Source organism: Bubalus kerabau, chromosome 15 (assembly GCF_029407905.1).
Source record: "Bubalus kerabau isolate K-KA32 ecotype Philippines breed swamp buffalo chromosome 15, PCC_UOA_SB_1v2, whole genome shotgun sequence".
In the NCBI taxonomy this organism is placed as follows: Eukaryota; Metazoa; Chordata; class Mammalia; order Artiodactyla; family Bovidae; genus Bubalus; species Bubalus kerabau.
The window spans coordinates 28,023,169-28,050,683 of record NC_073638.1 but is presented as its reverse complement, the minus strand read 5'-3'; the positions used below and the strand labels follow the sequence as shown (position 1 = coordinate 28,050,683).

Below are 27,515 nucleotides of genomic sequence, written 5' to 3'. Positions count from 1 at the left end.
GTGGCCAAAGTAAGCGGGAGGAATTCCATCAAGAGAGAGACAGAGAGAGACAGACAGAGACAGAGGGGTTGTCAAATAAAAAAGACCAGCCACCAGGGAGACAGACCCTCAGTGGATCAGAGGGGCCACGTGGGAGAGGAGGCAGGAGGGGTAGAGGAGAATGAGCAGGAGTGGGGGAGGAAGCAAGAGGGCACCCCTGTCCCCCATCATCAGAGGTTAACCCTTTGTGGTGTGGGCTCCTGACTCTCCCCTCACAGTTCCCCCGGACCAGCCCCGTCTCACTGTCTCCAAAACCTCGGCTTCGTCCATCACTCTGACCTGGATTCCGGGTGACAATGGGGGCAGCTCCATCCGAGGTGAGGGGGGCCTGGATGAGGAGTGCGGAGAATTCTGGGCCAGGGGCAGAGGAAGTGCTTAACTTACGCCCACTGCTTGTCCTCATAAGGCTTTGGAAGTGATGGGAGGAGGGGTGGTTAGGACCACAGGGGAGTTACCCAAGCGCCATGGAAAATATACCAGCCTAGACGTCTGAACTTTAGAACACACACACCCTCAGTGCCAGTGGTGAGCTGTGTGAACCTGAGGAAGTCTGTATTCTTCTCTGGGTCTTAGTTTCCAAATCTATAAAATCAACAAATGTTCTAGATACTTGAACTTAAATATGCATATGAATCACCAGGGGATCTTGTAAGAACACAGATTCTGATTCAGGGAGCTGAGAATCTGCATGTCTAACAAGCTCCCAAGTGATGCTTTGGGGCCAAGGGACTGTACACGGAGTAGCAGGGTCTCAATAGGACCCCTTTGAAGTCTCACAGCTCCGGTTTCTGCTCCCCTCCCCACCTGGCTTCTAAACCCTAACACAAGAGCCGATGGGGGAGAGTCCTACAACTCACCCCAGATCCTTCCAGTTTTGCATCTAATTGGCATCCACGCCATCCTAATGGCCAAAAGTTCCCCCTGCTGGCCCCCTGCAGAGCCCAGTCCCATGACAGCTGTTGGGGGACCCCAGGCCCCGCCCTGCCCCTCCTGAGCCAGACAAACCTCCCGGCCAGGCTTCGTTCTGCAGTACTCGGTGGACAACAGTGAGGAGTGGAAGGATGTGTTCGTCAGCTCGAGCGAACGGTCCTTCAGGCTGGACAGCCTCAAGTGCGGCACGTGGTACAAGGTGAAGCTGGCGGCCAAGAACAGCGTGGGCTCCGGGCGCATCAGTGAGATCATAGAGGCCAAGACCCACGGGCGGGGTAAGGCCGGGGACAGGGTGGCAGGTGCTGGGATGGGGCAGAAGGGCATAGGGAAGCACAGAGACTCCAGGGAGACCCCACCTAGTTCCATCGCTGCAGCATCTGGACAAATCATAGTAGGAAAAACTGGCCCCACTTCCCTGCAAGGGGTGGCAGACAGATGGCTCACCTCTTCCTTTTTCCTGCCTCTGTCTTCCTCCTGGGCCAGGCCTTGCTCTCCTTGTCCATCTCCCTCTCCCCTTCTTCCTCCCCCTCTGTCCCCTGGAGCATCCCTACTCCCATCCACACCTCCCACCGATCCCCCGGAACCACTGCAGTCCCAGCCGCCCCAGGGAAATCCTTCCCAGTCTCTCTAACCTCTGTCTCTCCCTCTGGCCCCCCAGAGCCCTCCTTCAGCAAAGACCAGCACCTCTTCACCCACATCAACTCCACGCATGCTCGGCTTAACCTGCAGGGCTGGAACAACGGGGGCTGCCCCATCACCGCCATCATGCTGGAGTACCGGCCCAAGGGCACCTGGGCCTGGCAGGGCCTGCGCGCCAACAGCTCCGGGGAGGTGTTTCTGACCGAGCTGCGGGAGGCCACGTGGTACGAGCTGCGCATGAGGGCTTGCAACAGCGCTGGCTGCGGCAACGAGACCGCCCAGTTTGCCACCCTGGACTACGATGGCAGTGAGTCGGCAAGGGCGGGCGGGGGCTGCTGCCGGGGAAGCTGGCCGAGAGGCAGACACGTAAAGAGATAGACAAGCAAATTGAAAAGAGGTATGACTCTAGTCAGGGACAAAGGCGGATGGGTGAGTAAGCAAGCAAAGGATAGGCAAAAGGAGCAGCAGACAGGTAGGCAGATAAGTGGGATGCACCTGTGACCACACAGATGGATAGGCAGGCAAGCAGGTCAGTAACACTGAAGACCGAGGATCTTTGGGACTTCCCTGGTGGTCCAGTGGCTAAGACGCCATGCTCCCAATGCAGGGAGATGGGGCCAGCTTCTATCCTGGTCAGAAAACTAGATCCCACATGCCACACCTAAGAGTTTACATACCACAACTAAGACCCAGCAAGCCAAATAATAAAATTGAAAAAAAAAAAATAGAGGGTCTTTAAAGGTGCAACCCTTGCTCTCCATTGCTTTAAAGAGATGAGAGGAGGCAGAGATGTAGTTGATGTCCTGCTCTATAAGAACACTCTGTTAAGATGGTCCATTAGCCAGGACGGGGTAACCTATGCTGCAGTAACAAACACTAAAAGCTTCATGGCTTGATCCAATAAAGATTTCTCACTCTCATAATGTGAGGGCTGGCTAGCCACCATTGTTTAGCCATGTTAGCTAGGCCATCTTGAACATGCAGCTTCCAAGGTCACCAACAAGAGAGAGACAGAAAAGACACAGCAGTTCCTAACTGCCCTGGCCAGGGGGTGCTGGACACTCATCATTTCTATTTGCATTCTGTTGTCCATAACTAGTAACATGGCTCTAACCTAACTGCCAGGAAGTCTGGGGAATGTAGCTGAGCCCATGGGTGTTTTGGTGAGCACCAACTGGTATCTGCCACATGTAGATACCTCACACTCATGCACACACATGTTTAAGGCACATAGAAGGCTGAATTCATAGGGACCAGCTGTCACAAGCGTAACTGAATCTACCTGTGTGTTAAGGAAACAGAATAAAAGTGGCATCTTCAGGGTATTTGCTCAAAGAAGGAAGACTTCATGAAGAAGATGACTCTTAGCTGAGGTTTTGAAACAAGTAAACATCAGGGCTTGGCAGAAGGCTCTGTCAGCGGGAGAACTCATCATATCTCCTAGCAGCCCCCAGGGTTAGCAGATATCACCCATGGGGGAGAGAGGGCAGGAAGAGACTGCAGGGTGTTGAGTGGCTTTTGCCCCCATTTGGGGAAGAGAACACAGGCTCCCACTGCCCTGACTTCTGTCTCCTGTGATCCTCATCATCACCATCCCTCAACCTTACCAGCTGGATGTGGGAATCTAAGCCCATCAGCTACTCTCTAGAAATGAACACTGAACTCCAACAGGCAGGAGACTATCTCTGAAAGGGTTCAGGATGATTCTAAAACAGGCCTCAGTTCAGTTCAGTTGCTCAGTCATGTCCGACTCTTTGCAACCCCATGAATTGCAGCACGCCAGGCCTCCCTGTCCATCACCAAGTCCCAGAGTTCACTCAAACTCACGTCCACTGAGTCGGTGATGCCATCCAGCCATCTCATCCTCTGTCGTCCCCTTCTCCTCCTGCCCCCAATCCCTCCCAGCATCAGAGTCTTTTCCAATGAGTCAACTCTTCGCATGAGGTGGCCAAAGTACTGGAGTTTCAGCTTTAGCATCATTCCTTCCAAAGAAATCCCAGGGCTGATGTCCTTTAGAATGGACTGGTTGGATCTCCTTGCAGTCCAAGGGACTCTCAAGAGTCTTCTCCAACACCACAGTTCAAAAGCATCAATTCTTCGGCGCTCAGCCTTCTTTACAGTCCAACTCTCACATCCATACATGACTACTGGAAAAACCATAGCCTTGACTAGATGGACCTTTAGGAGTCTTTAATATCATATGCAGTACAAAAACTACACAACCACTCATGGCTGTCCTGACGGGACCAGAACTTGGGGAGAGCAGAGGAGAGAGCTGGGGCTCTGAACTGGGAAGTAGAGATTGGAGTAAGACCAAAGGCAGCAAGAGAGGTCCAAGGGCTATGTTGCCCATGAGACTCTGCATAACACTCGACTCCTAGGGACATCTGACTCCCTTCCTCACCCCCGTTCAGGCACCATCCCGCCCATCAAGTCTGCACAAGGCGAGGGGGACGACGTGAAGAAGCTGTTCACCATCGGCTGCCCGGTCATCCTGGCCACACTGGGGGTGGCGCTGCTCTTCATTGTTCGCAAGAAGAGGAAAGAGAAGCGGCTGAAGCGGCTCCGAGGTAGGCGAGTTTCTTTGTGCTTCCTCAGCTGCGCTGGCCACTCTCCACTGGCCTGGAGCACTGTCTGGATGAGAGAGGGTGTCCATGTCCCCTTGAAGGGAGCACTCGCTCCAGCCTTCTGAAACCTCCTTAGTTGTTCACTGCTGCTTCCTCTGTGTCCCCAAGACTTTGTGCCTGCCCTCACCAGGTTGACTTTTAGTGGTCCACACTGGTAAAACCATGTTGCTGGTTAAGACAGTTGAACAATTCCATAGTTGGTTGGTAAATACATGTTCCCTTCCACCCTGGATGCTCCATTCTCTCATATAGGACCTCTGCAACTTTCCTAGGGCCCAGCCACTAAAGACATGCAAGTGGCCTCTAGGACCTTGCTCAGCTTTGACTGAGCTGTTTCCATGCCTTGTCAGGTGTTAAATATTTTTAGTATCCTCCCCTGTCCCAACACCTGATACCCTGGTCTGGCATGAATGGGCTTGATTTACCCAAGACCAACTAGTTTCTAAATAAATGTCTGTTCACATATTTGGAATATATTTATTGAGTATGTGCTATATTGTAGATACTGCCAGACATTAGAGATATAAAAATGAATGAGAAAGAGCAGCCCATGCCCTTACAGAGTTCACAGCCAAGGCACAGTAAAAGCACAAAAGAGGGAATAACTAAGGCTGCCTAGGGTATTTAGGAGTTGGGTGGATAAAAGGTTGGTTCAGTGGGTGGTTGATAGTTGTTAAGTGGTTGGATGAATGGATGATTGGATGTCTGATGGATTGATAGTTGAATCACTAGATGGTTGGCTCAATGGAGGATGGATGTATATTTGAAGAACAGATGGATGATAAAATGGATAGATGATTGTATGGTTGTATAAATGGATGGTTGGATGAATGGTTGAATAGATGAATGGATAATTAGGTGAATGGTTGAATAGATGCTTGGATGGGTTGATAGCTGATTGGACAAATGGTTGGCATTCATTGGGAAGCCCATCAAACATCCAGTCATCCATCCAACCATTTAAAAACCATCAACCACCCACTGAACCATCCATTTATCTACCCAACTCCTGATGGGTAGATCACTGGATGAATGGATCAACAGTGGATAGATCAATAATAAATGGATGGATGGGTGGCTAGATAGGTGGTTGAATGTATTCATAAAGCTAGATTCCCTCTAACGAGTCATTCTCAGTTATCAGAAGTCCAGTGGATTACCCATGTTCTTTGTTTCTCCTCTCTTGTCGATTCCTAACCTTAGAGTCCTAAATCTATTCAGGGTCCCTATGAGATAAAACAGGTTCCCTGAGTGGCTCAGTGATAAAGAACCCACCTGCCAGTGTAGGAGACATAAGAGATACCAGTTCAATCCCTGGGTCAGGAAAATCCCCTGGATAAGGACATGGCAACCCACTCCAATATTCTTGCCTGGAGAATCCCATGGACTGAGGAGCCTGGCGGGCTGTGGTTCATAGGGTTGCAAAGAGTCCAACACAACTGAAGCAACTTAGCATGTGCATGCATGAGATAAAACAGTGACCTTCAAATCCATCCATGGACTTTTGGGGACAAATGCCCTAGAGAAGGAAATAAAACTTTGGTTGATGTCATCTGGAGGTGCCCACTGACCACCTGTACTTCATCCCCGACTCTCTCCTCTCTCCAACAGATAACTGAGGATAGATCTACCACTGATGCCTATTTCCAACCTGCTGTGATGTCTTGTTTGATTAGAGTCAGTTCAGGAAGCAGATGGAATACTTTATATACTGTCTGCCTATTAGATAGAAGTCTGAGGAAAGGAAAACAGACCTGAGTCAAATCCTGAATTGGGAGCAGTGAGATCTTACCATGTTTTGGATTGTCTCCAAGGTCCTTACATTTCTTCCCAGGAGACCAGCCCTGGCCCCGTTTTAGGGAATTCTCTCACCTTGCTCCCCATGCCTCTTCCAATTCTGATCCTGCTCAGACCCCATTCTCACTCAGTCCCCTCTCTCTACTGTTTTGCAGATGCAAAGAGTTTGGCAGAAATGTTGATAAGGTGGGTGTCACATCACTACTTCCTCTCTCCTCCCATTTCCGTCCCCTCACCCAGGGTAGAGGCTTCTAAGACTCCACTATCCTGCAAAACCTCTCCCCCAACCCCTTGTGGCTGCCTTGTCACCCACCTCCAGCCCTTCTCCCCACAGCAAGAACAACCGAAGCTTTGACACCCCTGTGAAGGGGCCACCCCAGGGCCCACGGCTACACATTGACATCCCCAGGGTCCAGCTGCTCATCGAGGACAAGGAGGGCATCAAGCAGCTGGGTGAGTGACAGGTGCCACGAGCTCTGTGTCCTGCTGAGGGGGCTTCCCCAGGCCACATCCCATGAAGGGCAACCACCAGTCCTCAGACAGTGCCCGGGGTTCTGGAAGCAGCCCCATCAACAACTCCACAACCTCAGAACTCACTGCAGCTTCTCTCAAGGACTGGGTTGCCTCCTCTGTTAATGGGGAGACCTTACCTGACCTTTCTTAGGTTCAATGTTAGATAAAGACAAAGAGAAATTTGGGAAGCAAAGATGGTGCCCAAAGGGAAGGATTCCTGCTGATTGTGTTTTTTCCTCCAGGAGATGACAAGGCCACCATCCCTGTGACCGATGCTGAGTTCAGCCAGGCTGTCAATCCTCAGAGTTTCTGCACCGGAGTCTCCTTGCACCACCCAGCCCTCATCCAGAGCTCAGGACCCCTGATCGACATGTCTGACATCCGGCCTGGCACTAGTAAGCACCATCCCCAGGAAGACAGCCCTCCTCCCAGATGAGGTTTCTTGGGCACAGCATAATGCAGAGGTGACTTTTTTTTTTAAAGGAGGGAGGAGCAGCATGGAAGAATGGAAAGAGCACTGGAAATAGAGTTTAGAGACCTTGATTACAGACCCACTAGCTGTGGCCTTGGGCATATCACTCACCTTATCTCTCTGGGCCTCACTTTCTTTCCCTAGAAATTTTGAGAGGGTTAGTTGTTCTTTCTCTCCAAGGGCCTCTGCATCTTCCGCTGAGACGCTGGACGTAAGGACAGAATACATACAGGCCTGTAGGGAATGAATGGACAGTCATGAGGCTGCAGGAGAGGAGGTTACATTCTCCCCAGGCTGTAGAAAAGATGGGGTGGCCAGGGAGGACTAGGATGCTGCCCACTGCCCGAATCCCTGACACTGCTGCCCTCCTCCTCCGTGGACAGCTCTGTGTTCAGGAAAGGCAGCACGCTCAGCTTTCCCAGGGGAGCTTCTGCGGCTGCTCCTGCCTCCTCCCTTGCTCCCCGCTGCCCTTTCTGGTAAATGCCAGCTGCCCAAGCCTGAGTGGCCGCAGCTGGAGGGTGCTAGCTCTTGATTCCTCTCCGCAGATCCAGTCTCCAGAAAGAATGTGAAGTCAGCCCACAGCACCCGGAACCGGTACTCAAGCCAGTGGACTCTGACCAAGTGTCAGGCCTCCACCCCCGCCCGTACCCTCGCCTCCGACTGGCGCACGGTGGGCTCCCAGCATGGTGTCACTGTCACCGAGAGCGACAGCTACAGTGCCAGCCTCTCCCAGGACACAGGTAAGCCCGGGACGGCTCCTGCTCACTCTCCTCAGGCCCCCCATTCCCCATCTTCTACTTTCCCCACTCCTACCCACCAGCACGGAGTCCAAGGCACCAGTCAGTTTCATTTCCAGCTGGTCACTGACTTACCCTGTGGCTGTAACAAAAACTCTTGACCTAACCGAGCTCTGCTTGTCAAGGATTTCATTTTGCTCTCCCAAAAGATGATGGAGAAAATGGTACACATGATGTTCATTGGAGAAGAGGTTAAGGCTTGCTCAGAGGGTGATGCTTATTATCAAGAACAAAAGCTGTGGGCTTCCCTGGTGGCTCAGTCATAAAGAATCCACCTGCCAATGCAGGAGACACGAGTTCCATCCCTGTTCTGGGAAGATCCCACATGCTGCAGAGCAACAAAGCCCATGTGCCACAACTATTGAGCCTGTCCTCTAGACCCCAGGAGCCACAACCACTGAGCCCGTGTGTTGCAGCTACTGAAGCCTGAGCACCCGAGAGCCTGTGCTCCACAACAACAGAAGCCACCACTATGAGAAGTGCACACCTCGCCACTAGAGAGTAGCCCCCACTTGCCTGCACAGCAACAAAGACCCGGCACAGCCATAAACAAATAGATTTCAGAAAGAATGAAAGCTGTTTTGCATTTTGGTAGTCAACAACCCCACTTTTTTATTAATTAATTAATTTTAATTGGAGGCTAATTACTTGACAATATTGTGGTGGGTTTTCCCATATACTGATATAAATCGGCCATGGGTGCATATGTGTCCCCCATCCTGAAACCACCCCCCCACCTCCCTTCGTCCCTCTGGGTTGTCCCAGAGCACCGGCTTTGAGTGCCCTGCTGCATGCATCGAACTTGCATGGTCATCTATTCTACATATGGTAATGTACATGTCTCAATGCTATTCTCTCAGATCATCCCACCCTCGCCTTCTCCCACAGAGTCCAAAAGTCTATTCTTTATTTTCCCACTTTTGCCACCACCACTGCCTTCACAGGGAGGGAGCAGGGTCATGTGAGCCTCATCCACTCCGTAGTCAGGCTTTCAGATGGCTACTGGGGTTATGGTTAAGGTAACCGCTCAATCTGGTCTCATTTCCACCCTCTCCCCATAAGCCCACTTTATTTTTTATTGAGCTATAACTGATATATAACATTTCGTTTCAGGTGTACAACATAATGATCCGATATTTGTATACACTGCAAAATGACTGCCACAATAAGTGTACTTAACATCCTTCACCACATACAGTTTTTTTTCTTATATTGAGAACTTTAAAGAACTACTCTCTTAGTAACATTCAAATATTCAATACAGTGTTATTAACAATAGTTATCATGCTGTACCTTATATTCCCATGACTTATTTTACAACTGGACGTTTGTACCTCTTGACCACCTTCACCCATTTCGCCACACACACCTCTGGCAACCACTAATCTATTCTCTGTAACTGTGAGCTTAGGGGTTTTGTTTGTTGTTGTTTTGGGGTGTTTTTAGAATCCATATATAAGTGATATCATGCTGTGTTTGTCTTTCTTTGGTTTATTTCACTGAGCATGATGCCCTTGAGGTCCATGCATATCTTCCCAAATGGCAAGACTGCCTTTTTAATGACTGAACACTGTCTCACTGTGTGTGATAGTGTTTGTGTGTGTCTTTTTAGTCTATTCACCCACTCACGGACACACAGGTGCCTCTGTATCTTGGCTCTTGTAAATAATGCTGCAGTGAATATGGGGGCGCCACTCATTCCCTTTTAACTTTGTGCCCCCCATCTCCCAAGACAAAGGACGGAACAGCATGGTGTCCACTGAGAGCGCCTCTTCCACCTACGAGGAGCTGGCCCGGGCCTACGAGCACGCCAAGCTGGAGGAGCAACTGCAGCACGCCAAGTTTGAGATCACCGAATGCTTCATCTCCGACAGCTCCTCTGACCAGATGACCACGGGCACCAACGAGAATGCGGACAGCATGACGTCCATGAGCACACCCTCAGAGCCCGGCATCTGCCGCTTCACCGCCTCCCCACCCAAGCCCCAGGACGCTGACCGGGGGAAGAACGTGGCTGTACCCATCCCTCACCGGGCCAACAAGAGTGAGTGTTCAGACCACCTCCCTTGCCGTGTCCCCGCCTTCCAACCCCCTGAGCCTAGGCTAGAACCTAGCCCTGCCTGCACCCTACCCGCCCCCCCAGCACGGCTCCTTGGCAGTGGGGTATAGTGCAGAGAGCAAGGACTTGGGAGCAGTCGGGTATAGTGCAGACAGCAAGGACTTGGGAGCAAGCAGATCTGGGTTCACATCCTGTCTCAAATGCTTAACACCTCTGTGACCTCGAGCAAGTCATGGAACCTCTCTGGCCTTAATTTTCTTGTTTTTGAAATGCAGACGAGAGCATATACTTTGCATTGTTATAATGAGCATTAAAAATGATGTCCATGCCTGGCACAGAGTTAAGGGGCAATCCTGGCAGCTACGTCCATGGTGGTCAAACCTCATAGTGGGCAGTGACCCAGCCTGACAGGGAACATCTGATTCCAGGGCCCTGGCCAGAGTATATGCCCTTTGAGGTCAGCAGGGCAGGTCTAGGATAATCAGGGGGAGGGAAGCAAGGGTGCCCACAAGTAGACATCAGGGCCACCATATGCAAGGCACAGGCTGTCAAACCAGGCAGTCTGGTCTGCTCGGCAGTGTCCTTGCTAAGGGGCCACCCTGAACTAGGGGTTCAGGGTCATCTAGAAAAGAGCACAGGTTAACAGAAAGAATAGAGACCTAGGAGTCCAGCAGCCCTTTACGACTCCCCCTCCCCATCCAGCTCTGTGAATTTGGGTAAGTTACTTAATCTCTCTGAACCTCAGTTTCCTCATTTGCAAAATCCAAGCAGGTATTAATGTATCCAGGGGTCTGCGGGGTCTAAATGAGATGACCTAAAGAGTGGCTGGCATAGTGGACAGGAGAGGGGCCTGTGCACAGGGTGCTCACAGGGTGCTCACAGGGCGGAGGGATCAGGATGTGGGGTCCTGGAAGCGTGTCCTGTGGAGGCACTGAGAAAAAGGAGGAACATTCTGCCTGGAGAAGACAGGACGGAGGAGAGGGATGCGGAAACGAAGCGGAGTCAGACGTCTGAACGGAGGCTTGGGAAAGCGGGGAGGCCGGCTCTGGTGGCCTTCAGAGGACAGAATCAGGTTGAATGTGGCGAATTGACAAGGATTGACATTCCTTTCCTTCTCAGGGTATAGAAAAGCTTTCTAACAGCCAGAGCTTTTGGATGACCATGTTTAGAAAATAAGCCCACCCCCAGCTGAAGCTGATCAGTTATAGTGAACGATTAACAATAGGGATCAATCTATTGAGCAACACCGTGCCGCTGTATTGCAGCCTTTTCCCTGTGTGTGTTAGTCGCTCAGTCGTGTCCAACTCTTGGCGATCCCCATGGACTGACTATAGCTCTCCAGGCTCCTCTGTCCATGGAATTCTCCAGGCAAGAATACTGGAATGGGTTACCATTTCCTTCTCCAGGGGATCCTCCCGACCCAGGGATTGAACCTGGGTCTACCGCACTGCGGACAGATGCTTTACCGTCTGAGCCACTAGGGATGCCCAACACAGGAAATGTGACTCAACACAGGAAACCTCACCCCGCCCCAACACGGGCAGGATTGACTGACTGACAGCTCTTTCTGGATTCCGTGGGTGGTGGTGCGTGGCCTTCTTGGAGCGATTTTTCTGGTTAATTCTGATAAGGAGCCTTTTCCCTACTTTGTCTCATTCCCTCCTCACAGAATTACTGTAGGGAGAAGAGATTATCCCCATTTCATAGATGAGGAAACCAAGGCTCAGAGAGGCCAAGTGACTGATCTTTCCTTGACTGGTTACTGCCCATGGGTGGAGGGACTGGCTGAGGGCTGGGGGCGGGGGAACAGGCTGCTTCCAAGAGGCGTCTGCCGCTGACACCACGCACTTCCTCCCTTCCAGGTGACTACTGTAACCTGCCCCTGTACGCCAAGTCGGAGGCCTTCTTCCGAAAGGCAGAGGGGCGTGAGCCCTGCCCCGTGGTCCCGCCCCGCGAGGCCTCCATCAGGAACGTGACTCGAACCTACCACCCCCAGGCTCGCCACCTGACCCTGGACCCTGCCAGCAAGCCCCTGGGCCTTCCGCACCCCGGGGCCCCCACGGCCGCCTCCACCGCCACCTTACCTCAGAGGACTCTGGCCATGCCGGCACCCCCCGCCGGCCCGGCCCCCGCAGCCCCCGGTCCCACCCCCGCCGAGCCCCCGGCGGCCCCCAGCACCGCCCCTCCGGCCCCCAGCACCGAGCCTCCGCGGGCCGGGGGCCCACACACCAAAATGGGGGGCTCCAGGGACTCACTTCTCGAGATGAGCACGTCGGGGGTGGGGAGGTCTCAGAAGCAGGGGGCCGGAGCCTACTCCAAGTCCTACACCCTGGTGTAAGGGCACAGCCGGAAGGGCGGCCACGAGCCTGGACCTGTCTGCACCTCCAGCCCTCACACACCAACTTGGCTGATTTCCTGCATTATTTATATCAAACTGACAAAAACCCACCAACAAGGAAAAAACAACCCCCCGAGTCATGAACGCCTGTACATAGAACTCTTTTGTACAAATGAAACTATTTTCTTCTTCTCCATGAAGCCAGGGCACAAAGAATTTGACAGTACACGTCAAATCCCCCCACCCCACAAAATCTGCGTGGAGAGATATATACCTATATAGAGGGATAGGAGCACAGCGATGAGCTATATATCTATATATTTCTCTCACCTTATTTTGAGACAGAGGCACAAAGACTCAGCAATTTTTCCCTCCTACTCACCCTCCCTCCGATCTAGGTGGTTTTGACAAAGACCAAGATCCCAACTCAGAGACACTGCATGCGATTTTACTGTTCCAAAAAAAAAAAAACCAGAGGTTGCTTCAATTTGCAGATGCTTATGTGTTAATACCTTTTTCTATGAAAAAAGACCCAGCGCCGTGTGCAATAAAGGTTATGTTTCTATGTGGTTGCTTTTTTCCCATCTGGCAAGGGTCAGTGAGGAGGCAGGGACAAGAGGCCCCTCTACCAGGCCGTTGGTCTTCGAGGGGAGAGACTTTGAGAAGCCCAGCTTAAGCTCAGCACGTTAAACTTTTAAAAAGGCTTTCCATTAGCCAAGCTGCCTCCTTGGGCACCTGTTCCATTCTCTGTTCTGTGCTGGGCCCTACAAGGGACCAGCTGTGTGTCTTTGGTTTCCTAAACCTCTCTGAACCACAGTTCACTTGTCGGTAAAATGAGGCAATCTCGGTGAGAGCACTGGGAAGCCGATATGGGGATGGGGGGCTGTGTTTACTGGCTTCTGTCTGCCCTTTGGGAGAATGCAGTGTAGCCAGGTGAGCAAAGCCACTCTAACAGCTAGGGGGCTGTGAAGTTGTGTAAACGGTGCCTCTAAACTGGGAGGGAGAGATTGTGTTATCCTGGCGGGGACCAGCCAAAGCTTGAAGTTCTCAGCTAACTCTTGTTAGAGCAAGATGAGCCCAAAGGGAAAAGGAGTGAGGTCATCAGAGGTCCGAGAGGTGAAAAGGGCTCACAAGGAGGGGAACAGCGTTCCACCAGAGAGAATGAGGCCAGTGAGCACACCAGGCTCCACACCTAGTGTCAGAGGAGCCACATAGAGTTAGATTCAGGTGGAAGTAATCTCGCCCACGTGCAGATGCGCAGAGAAGCCAGTTCTCATGGGAGGGTCAAAGAGCATGTAAGCTGGGCCAGAGGACATAAGAGTTTGGATAGGCGGAGGGGAGGGGATAGACCCAGGAAACGCCAAAGCCTCCGGAAGTCTCCTATGGTGGCCCGGCCCCCTGGTTGAGAAGGAAGGGCCCCTCAGAAGTGCACAGGGAGGTCCTGCACTCAGCACCCCAAGTCAAGGCCGACTTGTGGACCCCGAATCTGGAACGAAGGTAAGTCTGGGCCTTGCTGGTCCCACTGCCCCTCCCTCGAGAGGAGGAAGTGGGAAGGGGACCCAGGGGTTGGGAGGGAGGAAGTGAAGGTTTGTGCAGGGTAGGAGTAGTACCCATCAGTCTGGGCCACCAGAGGGCTTTCCCTGGGATGCATGACCTTGAATAGAAGCGCTTTCCAAAAAACAGCTCATTCCTCAAACATTTCCTGAGCCCTCGCAAGTGCAGACACAGGAACTCTGGCCCTGGGTAACTACATGTTGGGTAGTTCATGCTGTCGGAATGAAAGAGGGGAGAAGGCAAAGGTTATGTGTTCCTGGGTGGCTTCTAGACCCTTGGGGAGACTCTGTTTCAGGCCTGCAGGATCCACCCAGGGGGTGGGGGAACCAGCTGATGACAGCATTTGTGAGAAAAGGCCCTCCAGGCTCCTTGCGTGACTGGAGGACAGGCTGCCTCCCAGGGCTGCACATGCCATCTGCAGGTCACCTCCCAAAGCGTAGGCACAGTGATCAAGCCCTGAATTCTCGCTGAGGACTGGCTAATATACATTCACGGCAGGTTAGGGAAGTAGGCATCACGATCTCCATCGGGCAGGCGAGAAAGCTGGAGCCCTGGAGGGCTGAGTAAGTTATCCAAAGTCAGAGGAGCAGGAAAAGATGGAGATGAGGTTCAAACTCAAGAGTATCTGAATCCTTAACCAGTGAGCCACCCTGCTCTCTGTTCCACTGTTCAGAGGCTGAGTTTAAGTTCTACCCTGAGGATGATGCCAGGTGAACAGTCTGCTTGGTCCAGGGGACCCAGCTGGACTTACTGGCAGGAAAATGGCCAGTGTGGAACTGTTTATGAGCCATTCAGAGAAGAGAACCAATAGAACACACTGGGTGGGCCGGAGTGAAGGAGCACCTCTGATGGACTGACTCTGGCAGGGGACAGTAATAGGAGGGGAGAGACTTGGCTCTGGGGGGTCTGTTGGAGAAGGCCTGGGACCAGAGGTGGGCCGTGTAGGAGGAAAAGGACTTGAAGAGACATGAGACAATGAGGCACGGGCCAGCTTCACTTGTGCTCAGTTGGGCCCCTTGCTAAGAAACACAAGTCCTGGAAATTCAGACAGACTTGGGCAAAATCCACACGATTTTGTATGCTGATGGTTTCTACCTTTGATGGGTTTTTCAGCTAAACCACAAGGTTGCCTGTTAGGATGGGTACGCAGGAGCTAGTTCATTCATCAGCTCACCTCCTGCTCACACATCCCCAGCTCAGCATCACTGAACTCGGTCTGGAGCAGCTCTCTTAAATATTTCTAGTTCCTTTTCAGATCTCCATGATGTCTATCACAGACAAGGCCACCATGTGTCTCTAGAATCTAGATACTCAAATTGTGGTCCACGGACCAGCAGCATCACCTAAGAGCTTGTTAGAAATGTGAAATCTCAGGCCCCACCCTTGAACCACTGGATCAGAATGCAGTTTAGCAAAAATCCCTAGAGGATTCACACGTGCCCTAGAATTCGAGAAGCCCTCCTCTAGAAGGGCTTCTGAGAGAGCATGCCCCTGCTCTCTCCCTTCTGCTAAAAACCAGAGCTAGACCTGTGGATCTTAGTTGCACATCAGATTCACCTGAGAAACTTGTTAAAAAGAAAAAACAAAGTGACCCAGAACTCACCAATTCCAACTGAATCACAATTTGTGGACCTGCAACCCAGGCATTTGTATTTTTTGTATGTGTGGAAAAAGATACAACCTAACATTTACCATTTTAACCATTTTTAATTTTTTTTTAATTTTATTTTATTTTATAGTTGATTTACAATGTTATGTTTCAGGTGAACAGCAAAGTGATTCAGATGTACACACATTCATCCTTTTTTAGATTATTTTCCCATATGCTGCTGCTGCTGCTACCAAGTCACTTCAGTTGTGTCTGACTCTGTGCAACCCCAGAGACGGCAGCCCACCAGGCTCCCCCGTCCCTGGGGTTCTCCAGGCAAGAACACTGGAGTGGGTTGCCATTTCCTTCTCCAATGCATGAAAGTGAAAAGTGAAAGTGAAGTCGCTCAGTCGTGTCTGACTCTGTGCGACCCCACGGACTGCAGCCCACCAGGCTCCTCCGTCTATGGGATTTGCCAGGCAAGAGTACTGGAGTGGGTTGCCATTGCCCTCTCCATTTTCCCATATAGGTTATCATAAAATATTGAGCAGAGTGCCTTTTGCTATACAGTGGTTTAGTCATTTAATCGTGTCTGACTCTTGCGACCCCATGGACTGTAGCCTGCTAGGCTCCTTTGCCAATGGGATTATCCAGGCAAGAATACTGGAGTGGGTTGCCATTTCGTTCTCCAGGGGATCTTCCCATCCCAGGAATCACACCCAGGTGTCCTGCATTGCAGGCATATTCTTTACTAACTGAGCTATGAGGGAAGTGTTCTACAGTAGGTCCTCATTGGTTATTTTATATATGCTGCTAAGTTGCTTCAGTCGTGTCCGACTCTGTGCGACCCCAGAGACGGCAGCCCACCAGGCTCCCCCGTCCCTGGGATTCTCCAGGCAAGAACACTGGAGTGGGTTGCCATTTCCTTCTCCAATGCATGAAAGTGAAAATAGTGGTGTGCATATTTTAATCCCAAACTCCAATCCCTCCACCTACCTTTTCTCTTTGGTAACCATAAGTTTGTTTTTAAAGTCTGTGAATCTGTTCCTGTTTTGTAAATAAGATCACTTATCATTTTTTTAATTCCACATATAGGTGATATCATATTTGTTTTGGATGTCACTTAGTATAATAATCTCTAGGTCCACCCATGTTTCTGCAAATGGCATTATTTCCTTCTTACTTATGACGGGTAATATTCCATTGCATATATGTGCCGCATCTTCTTTATTCCTCTGCGATGGACATTTAGGTTGCTTCTGTGTCTTGGCTTTTGTCAATAGCGCTGCAATGAACACTGGGGTGCATGTGTCCTTTCAGATTTTGGTTTTCTCTGGATATATGCCCAAGAGTGGGATTGCTGGATTGCATGGTAGCTCTATTTTTTAAGGAACCTCCATACGGTTCTCCATAGTGACTATCAATTTATATTCCCACCAACAGTGTGGGTGGGCTCCCCGTTCTCCACACCCGCTCCAGCATTTATTGTACCTTGACTTTCTGATCATTCTGATCAGTGTGACGTGATAACCTTATTGTGGTTTTAATTTGTGTTTCTCTAATATTTAGTGATGTTGAGCATCTTTTCATGTGTTTTTTGACCATCTATATGTCTTCTTTGGAGAAATGTCTACATAGGTCTTCTGCCCATTTTTTGATTGGGTTGGTTTTTTTTATATTGAGCTACATGAACTGTTCGTATATTTTGGAGATCAACCCTTTGTCAGTCATTTCATTTGCAAGTATTTTCTCCTATTCTATGGGTTGTCTTTTTGTTTATGGTTTCCTTTGTTGTGCAGAAGCTTCTAAGTTTAATTAGGTCCTGTTTGTTTATTTTTGTTTTTATTTTCATTACTCTGGAAGGTGGATCTGAAGATTTTGCTATGATTTAGTCAGAAGTGTTCTTCCTATGTTTTCCTCTAAGAGTTTTATAGTATCCAATCTTACATTTAAGTCTTTAATCCATTTTGGGTTTATTTTTGTGTATGGTGTTAGACGGTGTTCTAATTTTCATTCTTTTACATGTAATTTTTCAGTTTTCCCAGCACCACTTATTGAAGAGATTGCCTTTTCTCCAGAGAAAAGATTGCCTCTTGCCTCCTATGTCATAGATTAATTAACCATAGATGTGTGGGCTTATTTCTGGACTTTCTACCTTGTTCCATTGATCTATATTTCTGTTTTTATGCCAATATCATACTGTTTTGATTACTGTAGCTTTGTAATATAGCCTGATTCCCCCAGCTCCATTTTTCTTTCTCAGAATTGGTTTGGCTATTCAGGGTCTTTTGAGTTTCCATACAAATTTTAAAATGTTTTATTCTAGTTCTGTGGAAAATGCCATTGGTAATTGGGTAGGAATTTCATTGAATGTGTAGATTGCCTTGGGTAGTATATTTTGACAATATTTTTTCTTCCAGTCCAAGAACATGGTATATGTTTTCTTCTGTTTCTGTTTTAGTTCCTTTATCAGCGTCTTATACTTTTTCAGACTACAGGTCTTTTGCTTCCTTAGGTAGATTTATTTGTAGATATTTTATTCTTTTTGATGCAATGGTAAATGAGATTGTTTCCTTAACATTTTAAACCATTTTTCAGTGCACAATTCAGTAGCATTAAGTATATTCACCTTGTGGTATAACCATCACCATTATTCATTTCCAGAACTTTTTTCGTCTTCCCAAAAACTCTGTACCTATTACACACTAATTCCTCATTTTCCCCTCCCCCAGCCCCTGGCAACCACCATTCTACTTTCTAATATTAATAACCTGACTACTCTGGATACCTCATGTCAGCGGCATCACACAGTATTTGTCCTTTCAACTGGCTTATCTCACTCATCACATTTTCAAGGTTCATCCATGTTGTAACACGTATCACAATTTCATTTCTTTTGGACTTTCTTGGCAGCGTAGTGGTTAAGACTTCATGCTTCCACTGCAGAGGAGCACAGGTTTGATCCCTAGTTGGGGAAGTTCTTCATGCCATGCAGAGCGGCCAAAAAGAAAAAAGAAAAAGTCATTCATTTTTAAGACTGAATAATATATCATTGCATGTATATATCACATTTTTACACCATCCACTTCCTGATGGACAGTTGGGTTGTTTGCTTTTGTCTGTGAAACTGCTGCTGTGAGCACTGCTGTATAAGCACTTGTTTGGCTCCCGGCTTTCAATTCTTCTAGGCATAGAACTAGGAGGGAACTGCTGGATCAAATGGTAATTCATGCTTAACTTTTTAAAATGAAGAATATATTTATTTTTAGTGTGGTATAGTTGACATATAATATTGTATGTATATGATTTGATATTTGTATACACTGAAATGATCACCACAATAAGTCTAGTTACCATCTGTCTCAATACAGAGTTACCAAATTGTTTTCTTGTGACTTTTAAGATCTACTCTTTCAGCTTTCAATACAGTATTATTAGCTATAGTTACCGTGCTGTATGTTACATCCCCATGACTTACTTATTTTATAACTGAAGTTTATACCTTTTTGACCCCCTTTCATCCGTTTAGCCCACTCCACCACCCACCTCCCCAAGCCCCACCTCTGGCAGCCATTATTCTGTTGTCTGTATCTATGAGCTTAGAGGTTTAGGGGTTTGTTGTTGTTGCTTTAATATTCCATGTATAAGTGAAATCATATAGTATTTGTCTTTCTCTGACTTATATCACTTAATGTCCTCAAGATCCATGCATATCATCACAAATGGCAAGATTCTATGCTTATGATATTGAATAGTATTCCATTGTGTGTATGTTGCCTCTTCTTTATTTAGCATTAGTGGACACTTAGGTTGCTTCCATGTCCTGGTTACTGTAAATAAGGCTATGGGGATGTAGATATATTTTCTACAATGAGCATGGGGGTGTATATAGATTTTCAAATTAGTGTTTTCCATTTTCTTTGGATAAATACATAGAGGTAGACTTGTTGGATTGTGTGATAGTTCAATTTTTTTTTTTTTGAGGAAACTCTGTACTGTTTTCCATAGTGGCTACACCAATTTAGAGTCCCATTAACAGTGTACAAGAGTATACTTTTCTCCATATCCTTACCAACATTTGTTATTTTTTTTTTGATAATAGCCATTCTGACGGGTGTGCTGTGCTATCTCATTGTGAGTTTGATTTTTATTTCTCTCATTAATGATGCTGAGCATATTTTCATGTACCTGTTGGCCATCTATGTGTGTTCTTTAGAAAAATATTCAGATTTTCCTGCCCATTTTTTAAAACTTTATTTTATATTAGAGTATAGATGATTAACAATGTTGTGATAGTTTCAAGTGGACATCAAAGCGACTCAGCCATGCATATACATGTATCCATTCTCCAAACTCCCATCCTGTCCAGACTGCCATATAACATTGAATCCAACCCATTTTAAGTCAGATTTTTTTCATTTAATATGTATGAGTTCTCTATTTTGGATATTAACCCCTTATCAGATATATGATTTGCAAATATTTTCTCCCATTTAGTAGGTTGCCTTTTCATTCTGTTAAGGTTCCCTTTGCTGTGTAGCAACATTTTACTTTGATGTAATCCCACTTTTTAGTTTGATGTAATCAGAAGAGCCCTGAAGTTGGAAAAAATTGAAGAAAGGAGGAGAAGGGGACAATGACAGAGGATGAGATGGTTGGAAGGCATTACGGACTCAATGGACATAAGTTTGAGGAAGCTCCAGGAGATGGTGAAAGACAGGGAACCCTGGCGTGCTGCAGTCCATGGGGTCGCAAAGAGTTGGACATGACTGAACGACTGAACAACACAACCCCATTTTTTAATTTTTGCTTTTATTGCCTTCCCTTTGAAGTCAGATCCAAAAAAATTATCACCAAAAATGAAATCAAGGAGCTCGCTGCCTATGCTTTCTTGCAGGAGTTTTATGATTTCAAGTCTTCCATTCAAGTCTTTAACCCATTTTGAGTTAATTTTTTGTGTATGGTGTAAGACAGTGGTCAAGGTTCATTCTGTTGCATATGGCTGTCCACTTTTTCCAACACTTATTCACGAGACTGCCATTTCCCCATCATGTGTTCTCGGTGCCACTGTCATAAATGAATTCAGCATGTCTGTGTGGGTTTATTTCTGGGCTCTGTATTCTGGCCCAGTGATCCATGTGTCTATTTTTATGCCATTCTCTTTTTATTACTATAGCTTTGAAATATAGCTTGACATCAGGGAGGGTGTTGTCTCCAGCTTTGTCGTTATTTTTCAAGATTGATTTGACTCTTTGGTATCTTTTGTGATTCTACACAAATTTTAGGGTGGGTTGGTCTATTTCTGTGAAAAAAAAATACTACTGGAATTTTGATAGGGATTATGTAAAATCTTTAAGTGTCTTTGGATAGTATTAACATTTTAACAATATTCTTCCAATCCATATTCCAAATAGAATATCTTTCCATTTATGTCTTCAATTTCTTTCATCAGTGTCTTGTAGTTTCCAGAGTGCAAGTCTTTCACCTCCTTGGTTAAATTTATTCCTAGGTATTTTATTCTTTTTGATGCAATTGTAAATGAGGTTGTCTTCTAATTTCTCTGATAGTTTGTTAATAGTGTATGTAAACATAATAGATTTTGTATATTGATTATATCCTGAAACTTTACTGAATTGTTTGTTCTCACAGGTTTTATTTTGGTAGAGTATTTAGGGTTTTCTATATATGATATGTCATCTACAAAGAAGGACAGTTTTCTTCCTTTCCAATTTGGGTGACTTTTATTTCTTTTTCTTGCCTAATTGCTCTGCCTAGGACTTCCACACTATATTGAATAAAAGTGGAGAGAATGGGCATCCTTGTCTTGTTCCTCATCTTAGAGGAAAAGCTTTCAACTTATCACCATTTGATGTTAATTGTGGGTTTGTCATATATGGCCTTTACTGTGTTGCGGTATATTCCCTGCATACCCACTTTATTGAGAATTTTTATCATAAATGAATGTTGGATTTTGTCAAATGCTTTTCCTGCATCTATTGATGATCATATGATTCTTATCCTTTAATGTGTTAAAGTGAAATCACTCAGTCGTGTCCAACTCTTTGCAGCCCCATGGACTATACAGTCCATGGAATTCTCCAGGCCAGAATACTGGAGTGGGTAGCCTTTCCCTTCTCCAGGGGATCTTCCCAACCCAGGGATCGAGCCTAGGTCTCCCACATTTCAGGCAGATTCTTTACCAGCTCAGCCACAAGGGAAGCCCAAGAATTCATTGTGTTAACGTGGTGTATAATGTTGACTGATTTGCAGATGTTGAACCATCCTTGAATCCCTGGAATAAATCTCACTTGATCGTGATATAGGATTCTTTTAATGTACTGTTGAATTCTTTTGCTAATACTTTGTTGAATTGTTGCATCTATATTCATCAGGAGTTTTGGCCTGTAATTTTCTTGTGGTATACTCACCTGGTTTTGGTAGTGGGGTAAAGCTGGCCTAACAATGAGTTTGGAATTGTTCCTTTCTTTTCTATTTTTTGGAAGATTTTGAGAAGGATTGGTGTTAATTATTATTAGAATGTTCAGTAGAATTCACCAGTGAACCATCTTGTCCTGGACTTATTTTGTTGTTATTGTTCAGTCGCTAAGTCATGTCCAGCTCTTTGTCACTCCATGGACTGCATCATGCCAGGCTTCCCTGTCCTTCAGTATCTCCTAGAGTTTGCTCAGACTCGTGTCCATTGAGTTGGTGATGCCATCCAACCTCTGTCATTCTCTGTCACCCTCTGTTCACCCCCTTCATCCTCTGTCACCCCCTTCTCTTGCCCTCAATCTTGCCCAGCATCAGGGGCTTTTCCAATGAGTCAGCTCTTTGCATCAGGTGGTCAAAGTATTGGAGCTTCAGCATCAGTCCTTCCAATAAATATTTATGGTTGATTTCCTTTAGGATTGACTGGTTTGATCTCCTTGCTGTCCAAGGGATCCTCAAGAGTCTTATCGAACACCACAGTTTGAAAGCATCAATTCTTCGGCACTCAGCCTTCTTTAGCATTCAGCTCTCATATCTGTACACAACTACTGGAAATATCCTAGCTTTGACTGTACAGACCATTGTCATTCAAGTGATATCTCTGCTTTTTAATACACTGTCTAGGTTTGTCACAGCTTTTCTTCCAAGGAGCAAGTGTCTTTTTAATTTCATGGCTGCAGTCACCATCTGCAGTGATTTTGGAGCCCAGGAAAATAAAATCTGCCACTGTTTTCATTTTTTCCCCACCTATATGCCTTGAAGTGATGGGACCAGATGCCATGATCTTAGTTTTTTGAATGTTGAATTTTAAGCCAGCTTTTTCACTCACCTACTTCACCTTCATCAAGAGGCTATTTAGTTTCTCTTTGCTTTCTACCATTAGCGTGGTATCATTTAATTCCTGATTCAATCTCCTTTCTAGTAATTTGTCTATTCAAATTTTGTTTCTTCATGATTCAGCCTTGAAAGTTTGTATTTGTTTCTAGGAATGTATCCATTTTGTCTTGGTTGTCCAATTTGGCACGTAATTGTTCATATTGGTCTCTTAAGATCCTTTGTATTCTGTGGCATCAGTTGTAATGCCTCCTCATTCATTCCTGATTGTATTTATTTGAGCCCTTCCTTGCTTTCTAAATGAGTCTAGTTAGTCAATTTTCTTTTCAGGGAACCAGATCTTTTCTGTTGTCTTTTTTGTCTCTATTTTATTTCCTTCTACTTTGATCTTTATTTCCTTCCTTCCACTAACTTTGGTCTTCATTTGTTCATTTTCTAGTTCCTTTGGGTGTAAATTAGGTTGTATTGAAGTTTTTCTCGTTTGCTGAGGTAGGCATTTGTCTCTGTGAACTTCCCTCTTACAACTGCTTTTGCTGCATTTCTATAAATTTGGGCATATTTACGTTTCATTTGCCTCAAGGCATTTTTTAATTTCTCATTTGACTTCTTCATTGACCCATTCGTTGCTCAGCATGTTGTTTAATCTTCACATATCTGTGAATTGTCCAGTTTTATTCTTGTAACTGATCATTTTAACCATCTTTAGGTGTACAGTTTAGTGGCATTAAATACACTTACAATGTTGTGCATCACCACTCTCCATTTCCAGAACTTTTTCATCTTCCCAAAGAAAAACTCCATACCTGTCAAGCATTAGTTCTCCATTTCCCTTCACCCAGCCTCTGGTAACCACCATTCTATGTTCATTTCTACTAATGTGACTAATATAGAAAACACATGTGAGTGGAATCAAGAGTGTTTGTCTTTTTGTCTATGGTTTTTTTTTTTTTCTTGGCATAATGTTTACATGGTTCCCCCGTGTTGAAGCAAGTATCAAAATGTCATTCCTTTTTAAGGCCAAATAACATTCCATTGTGTGTATGTATTACACTTTTTGTCCCGTTCACTTATTGATGGACACTTGAGTTGTTTCCTTTTGTAAATTGTGAATACTGCTGCTATGAACATTGGTGTATAAGTGATTATTTAAATCCCTGCTTTCAATTCTTTTGGGTATACAACTAAGAGTAGAATTGCTCGATCAAATGGTAATTCTATGTTTAATTTTTGAAGAACTGCCCAATGGTTTTCTGCCAGACATCTGATTAAGTATTTGTAGCCAGAAAAAATGATACTCAAACATTCATTTACTTACCAAATACCCTGAAACCCTTCTTATGCCCTACTACTGAGCTAAGCACTGGGGGTGCAAAGGGCCAGTGGATCTGTTCTAATGTTCAAAAGGCTCTCTGTCTGCTGTGTGTCCAAACTGTCAGAGTCCTGAAAATGGAAGCCTGGGGGAAGAGAATATATCATAGACAGCTAGCTGTCTGCCAAAGCCTCATGCTTGCCTGACTATACACACACACACACACTCTCACACATACACTCACTCACTCACACACACACACACTCACACTCTACACAGGTGCTGGGAAGTGGCTGCCCTGCTGGTGACTACAGTTCCTAGTTCCCTGACTTCTGGGTAGGGCCCTAAGACTAAGTTCTGTCCAGTAGAATGTGGTAGAAGTGATGCATGCTATTTTCAGGCCTGACTTAGCCACCCATCACTTTCTCCAACTGGATGTCAAGGTGAGCTCAGAAGCCACTTACTATGGATGGCAGAGCCTCGGTCAGCCTGGGTTCCTATACATCTATGCAGATCTGTGCACCCCCCCCCACCCCCACCAGTGCTAACCGGACTTTCTATGAGCGAGACAACTGACTTGTGTTAAGTCACTGAGATTTTGGAGCTTACCTTTACAAAAGCTAGCACCATCTTAACCTACGCAGAAGATGAGGAACTTGACCCCCCCATAGAAACCTTCCTTCCATAACTCAGATTAAGGACATCTCCACAAATGCCATCTCTGCTTCACCCATATCTATGCAGGCGAAGTGTTGGGGAACAGCAGCTGATGACTTCAGAAAGGGGAGGGTAACTGTGTTTGTAGGATGAGGGTGAGAGAACCAATCAGGGCTCTGTCCTTCCTCCTAGAATCCATATCTTCTGGGCAGTGGCAGCAGTACTCCTAGGAAGAAAGGGCAACAGCTGTCAGATGTGTGTTACCCTGGAGGTGATCCACGTTTGGTTTTAGTGTCTCTAAGAATCAGTGACTCTCAGGATTCAAAAATGCCTTCAAGATTACCTAGTTCAGACTTCCACCCAAATCTTGAATCTCTTCTGCAATAAGTCAGGATTACCTGGCCTTCACATGCTTTACCTCCTGATAGAGAATGCATCACTTCCCAAGCCAGCACGTTTCACCTTTGGACAGCTCTGCTAGCAACGCCCCCTTTACAGTAAGCATAAAGTTGTTTCTTTGGGCTCTTTTTTTTTTTTTTTTTTCATCTTAATGTAGGCATTTATCATTATGAATTTCCTCCTTAGAATTGCTTTTGTTGCATTGCATAAGTTTTGATACATTGCGTTTCTATTTTCATTTGTCTCAAGGTTCTTATTTCCCTTTTAATTTCTTCTTTGACCCATAGTTGTTTAGAAGAGTGTTGGCAAATTTCCATGTATTTGTGAATTTTCCATTTTCCTCCTCTTTACTGATTTCTAGTTTCATACCATTGTGGTCAGTGAAGATACTTGGTATAATTTCAGTCTTCATGAATTTTCTGAGACTTGTGACCTAATACGTGGCCTATCCTAGAAAATTTTCATGCGCACTTGAGAAGGCTGTATATTCTATTGTCCAATAGAACACCTATATATGTCTGTTAGGTTCACTTGGTCTGGTCTTATTCAAATTCACTGTTATTACTTCTCTGTCTAGATGATCTATCCATTGTTGAGAGTGGGGTATTAAAGACCCCAACTATTACTGTACTGCTGTTTATTTCTCCTTTTAGCTCTTAACTTTTGCTTTATGTGTTTATGTGCTCCAATGTAGGGCACATAAATATTTACAATTACTTGATCTTCTTGATATATTGGCCCCCTGATCATTATATAATGATTTTGTCTCTTTATCACTTTTCAAGTCTGTTTTGTCTGATGTAAGTATAGTTACCCTACTTTGGTGGTGTTCTTACAATCTGTTTCAAACATTTTTCCATCCCTTTACCCTTACCCTTAGTCTATATGGCTTTAAGGCTAAAATGATTCTCCTGAAGGCAGCACATCTTTGGATCTTTTTTTTCCCAGTCATTCTATGTCTTCTAATGGAAGAGTTTAATCTGCTTACATTTAAAGTAATTGATGATAAATAAGGACTACTGCTGCCATTTCATTTTCTAGATCTATGGTTCATTGTTTCTTCTCCTGCTGTCTTTGTGTTTTGATGTCTTCTGGTATCAAAATGTTTTGACTTCTTTATAACATTCTTGTGTATAACTACTACAGGTTTTTCCCTGTGGTTACCATGAGGCTTAAATAAAATATCTTAAAATCGTAATTCCCTATTTCTTTAAATTTTTATATTAAAGTATAGATGACTAACAATGTTTTAATTTCAGGTACACAGCAAGGTGATTCAGTGATACATATACACGTATCTATTTTTCAAATTCTTTTCCCATTTAGATTATTAAAGTGTATTGAGCAGCATTCCCTGTGCTATACAGTAGGTCCTTGTTGGTTATCTATGTTAAATATAGCAGTAGTAACACTGTTTTAAACTGATAACTTCAATAGAATTTCAAAGCTTGCCATTTTTACTTCTTTTCCTCACATTTTAGAGTATTGATGTTGCAATTTACATGTTTCTATATTGTATAACTAAAAGAATATTGTTAAAATGGTTATTTTTACTGCATTTGTTTTCTAACTTTTAAACTAGAGTTGTGAATTACACACTACTATTACTGAATCTGACTGTATATTTACTATTTATGATGTTAACTAGAGTCCTTTTATTTACACTCAAAGAATTCCTTCTAACTTTTCTTATCAGTTCAGTTCAGTTCAGTTCAGTCGCTCAGTCATGTCCAACTCTTTGCGACCCCATGAACTGCAGCACACCAGGCCTCCCTGTCCATCACCAACTCATGGAGTTCACTCAGACTCAGTCCATCGAGTCAGTGATACCATCCAGCCATCTCATCCTCTGTCGTCCCCTTCTCCTCTTGCCCCCAGTCCCTCCTAGCATCAGAGTCTTTTCCAGTGAGTCAACTCTTCGCATGAGGTGGCCAAAGTACTGGAGTTTCAGCTTTAGCATCATTCCTTCCAAAGAAATCCCAGGGCTGATCTCCTTCAGAATGGACTGGTTGGATCTCCTTGCAGTCCAAGGGACTCTCAAGAGTCTTCTCCAACACCACAGTTCAAAAGCATCAATTCTTTGGTGCTCAGCCTTCTTCACAGTCCAACTCTCACATCCATACATGACCACAGGAAAAACTATAGCCTTGACTAGATGGACCTTTGTTGGCAAAGTAATGTCTCTGCTTTTGAATATGCTATCTAGGTTGGTCATAACTTTCCTTCCAAGGAGTAAGCGTCTTTTAATTTTATGGCTGCAGTCACCATCTGCAGTGATTTTGGAGCCCCCAAAAAATAGTCTGACACTGTTTCCACTGTTTCCCCATCTATTTCCCATGAAGTGATGGGACCGGATGCCATGATCTTCATTTTCTGAATGTTGAGCTTTAAGCCAACTTTTTCACTCTCCACTTTCACTTTCATCAAGATGCTTTTTAGTTCCTCTTCACTTTCTGCCATAAGGGTGGTGTCAT

At 45.9% G+C, this 27,515-nt stretch overlaps 1 protein-coding gene and 1 long non-coding RNA gene across 5 annotated transcripts in view; one reads left to right on the top strand and one right to left on the bottom strand.

Annotated features, from left to right (window-relative positions):
• DSCAML1 (DS cell adhesion molecule like 1) overlaps positions 1 to 12,223 on the top strand; it is a 369,146-nt gene extending 356,923 nt beyond the window's left edge. Inside the window, exons 24-33 of the mRNA XM_055548208.1 lie at positions 258 to 356; positions 1,056 to 1,244; positions 1,628 to 1,915; positions 4,023 to 4,178; positions 6,188 to 6,218; positions 6,367 to 6,485; positions 6,788 to 6,940; positions 7,563 to 7,757; positions 9,547 to 9,858; positions 11,736 to 12,223. Coding sequence (XP_055404183.1) covers positions 258 to 356; positions 1,056 to 1,244; positions 1,628 to 1,915; positions 4,023 to 4,178; positions 6,188 to 6,218; positions 6,367 to 6,485; positions 6,788 to 6,940; positions 7,563 to 7,757; positions 9,547 to 9,858; positions 11,736 to 12,211 — 2,018 coding nt within the window. The 3' untranslated portion in view covers positions 12,212 to 12,223. The remainder of the gene's footprint in view (positions 1 to 257; positions 357 to 1,055; positions 1,245 to 1,627; positions 1,916 to 4,022; positions 4,179 to 6,187; positions 6,219 to 6,366; positions 6,486 to 6,787; positions 6,941 to 7,562; positions 7,758 to 9,546; positions 9,859 to 11,735) is intronic.
• Positions 3,791 to 12,860, bottom strand: LOC129628743 (uncharacterized). 4 transcript variants are annotated; one of them, XR_008702888.1, is made up of 4 exons: positions 12,724 to 12,860; positions 7,129 to 7,251; positions 5,511 to 5,754; positions 3,791 to 4,242 (listed from the first exon to the last, which is right to left on the bottom strand). It is a non-coding gene; the product is annotated as an uncharacterized LOC129628743 (long non-coding RNA). The 4 variants fall into 4 exon arrangements; XR_008702887.1 differs by lacking the exon at positions 12,724 to 12,860 and adding an exon at positions 12,129 to 12,254 and having other exon boundaries at positions 3,791 to 4,403; XR_008702889.1 differs by lacking the exon at positions 12,724 to 12,860 and adding an exon at positions 12,129 to 12,254 and having other exon boundaries at positions 3,791 to 4,386.
• Positions 12,861 to 27,515: the final 14,655 nt, after the last annotated feature.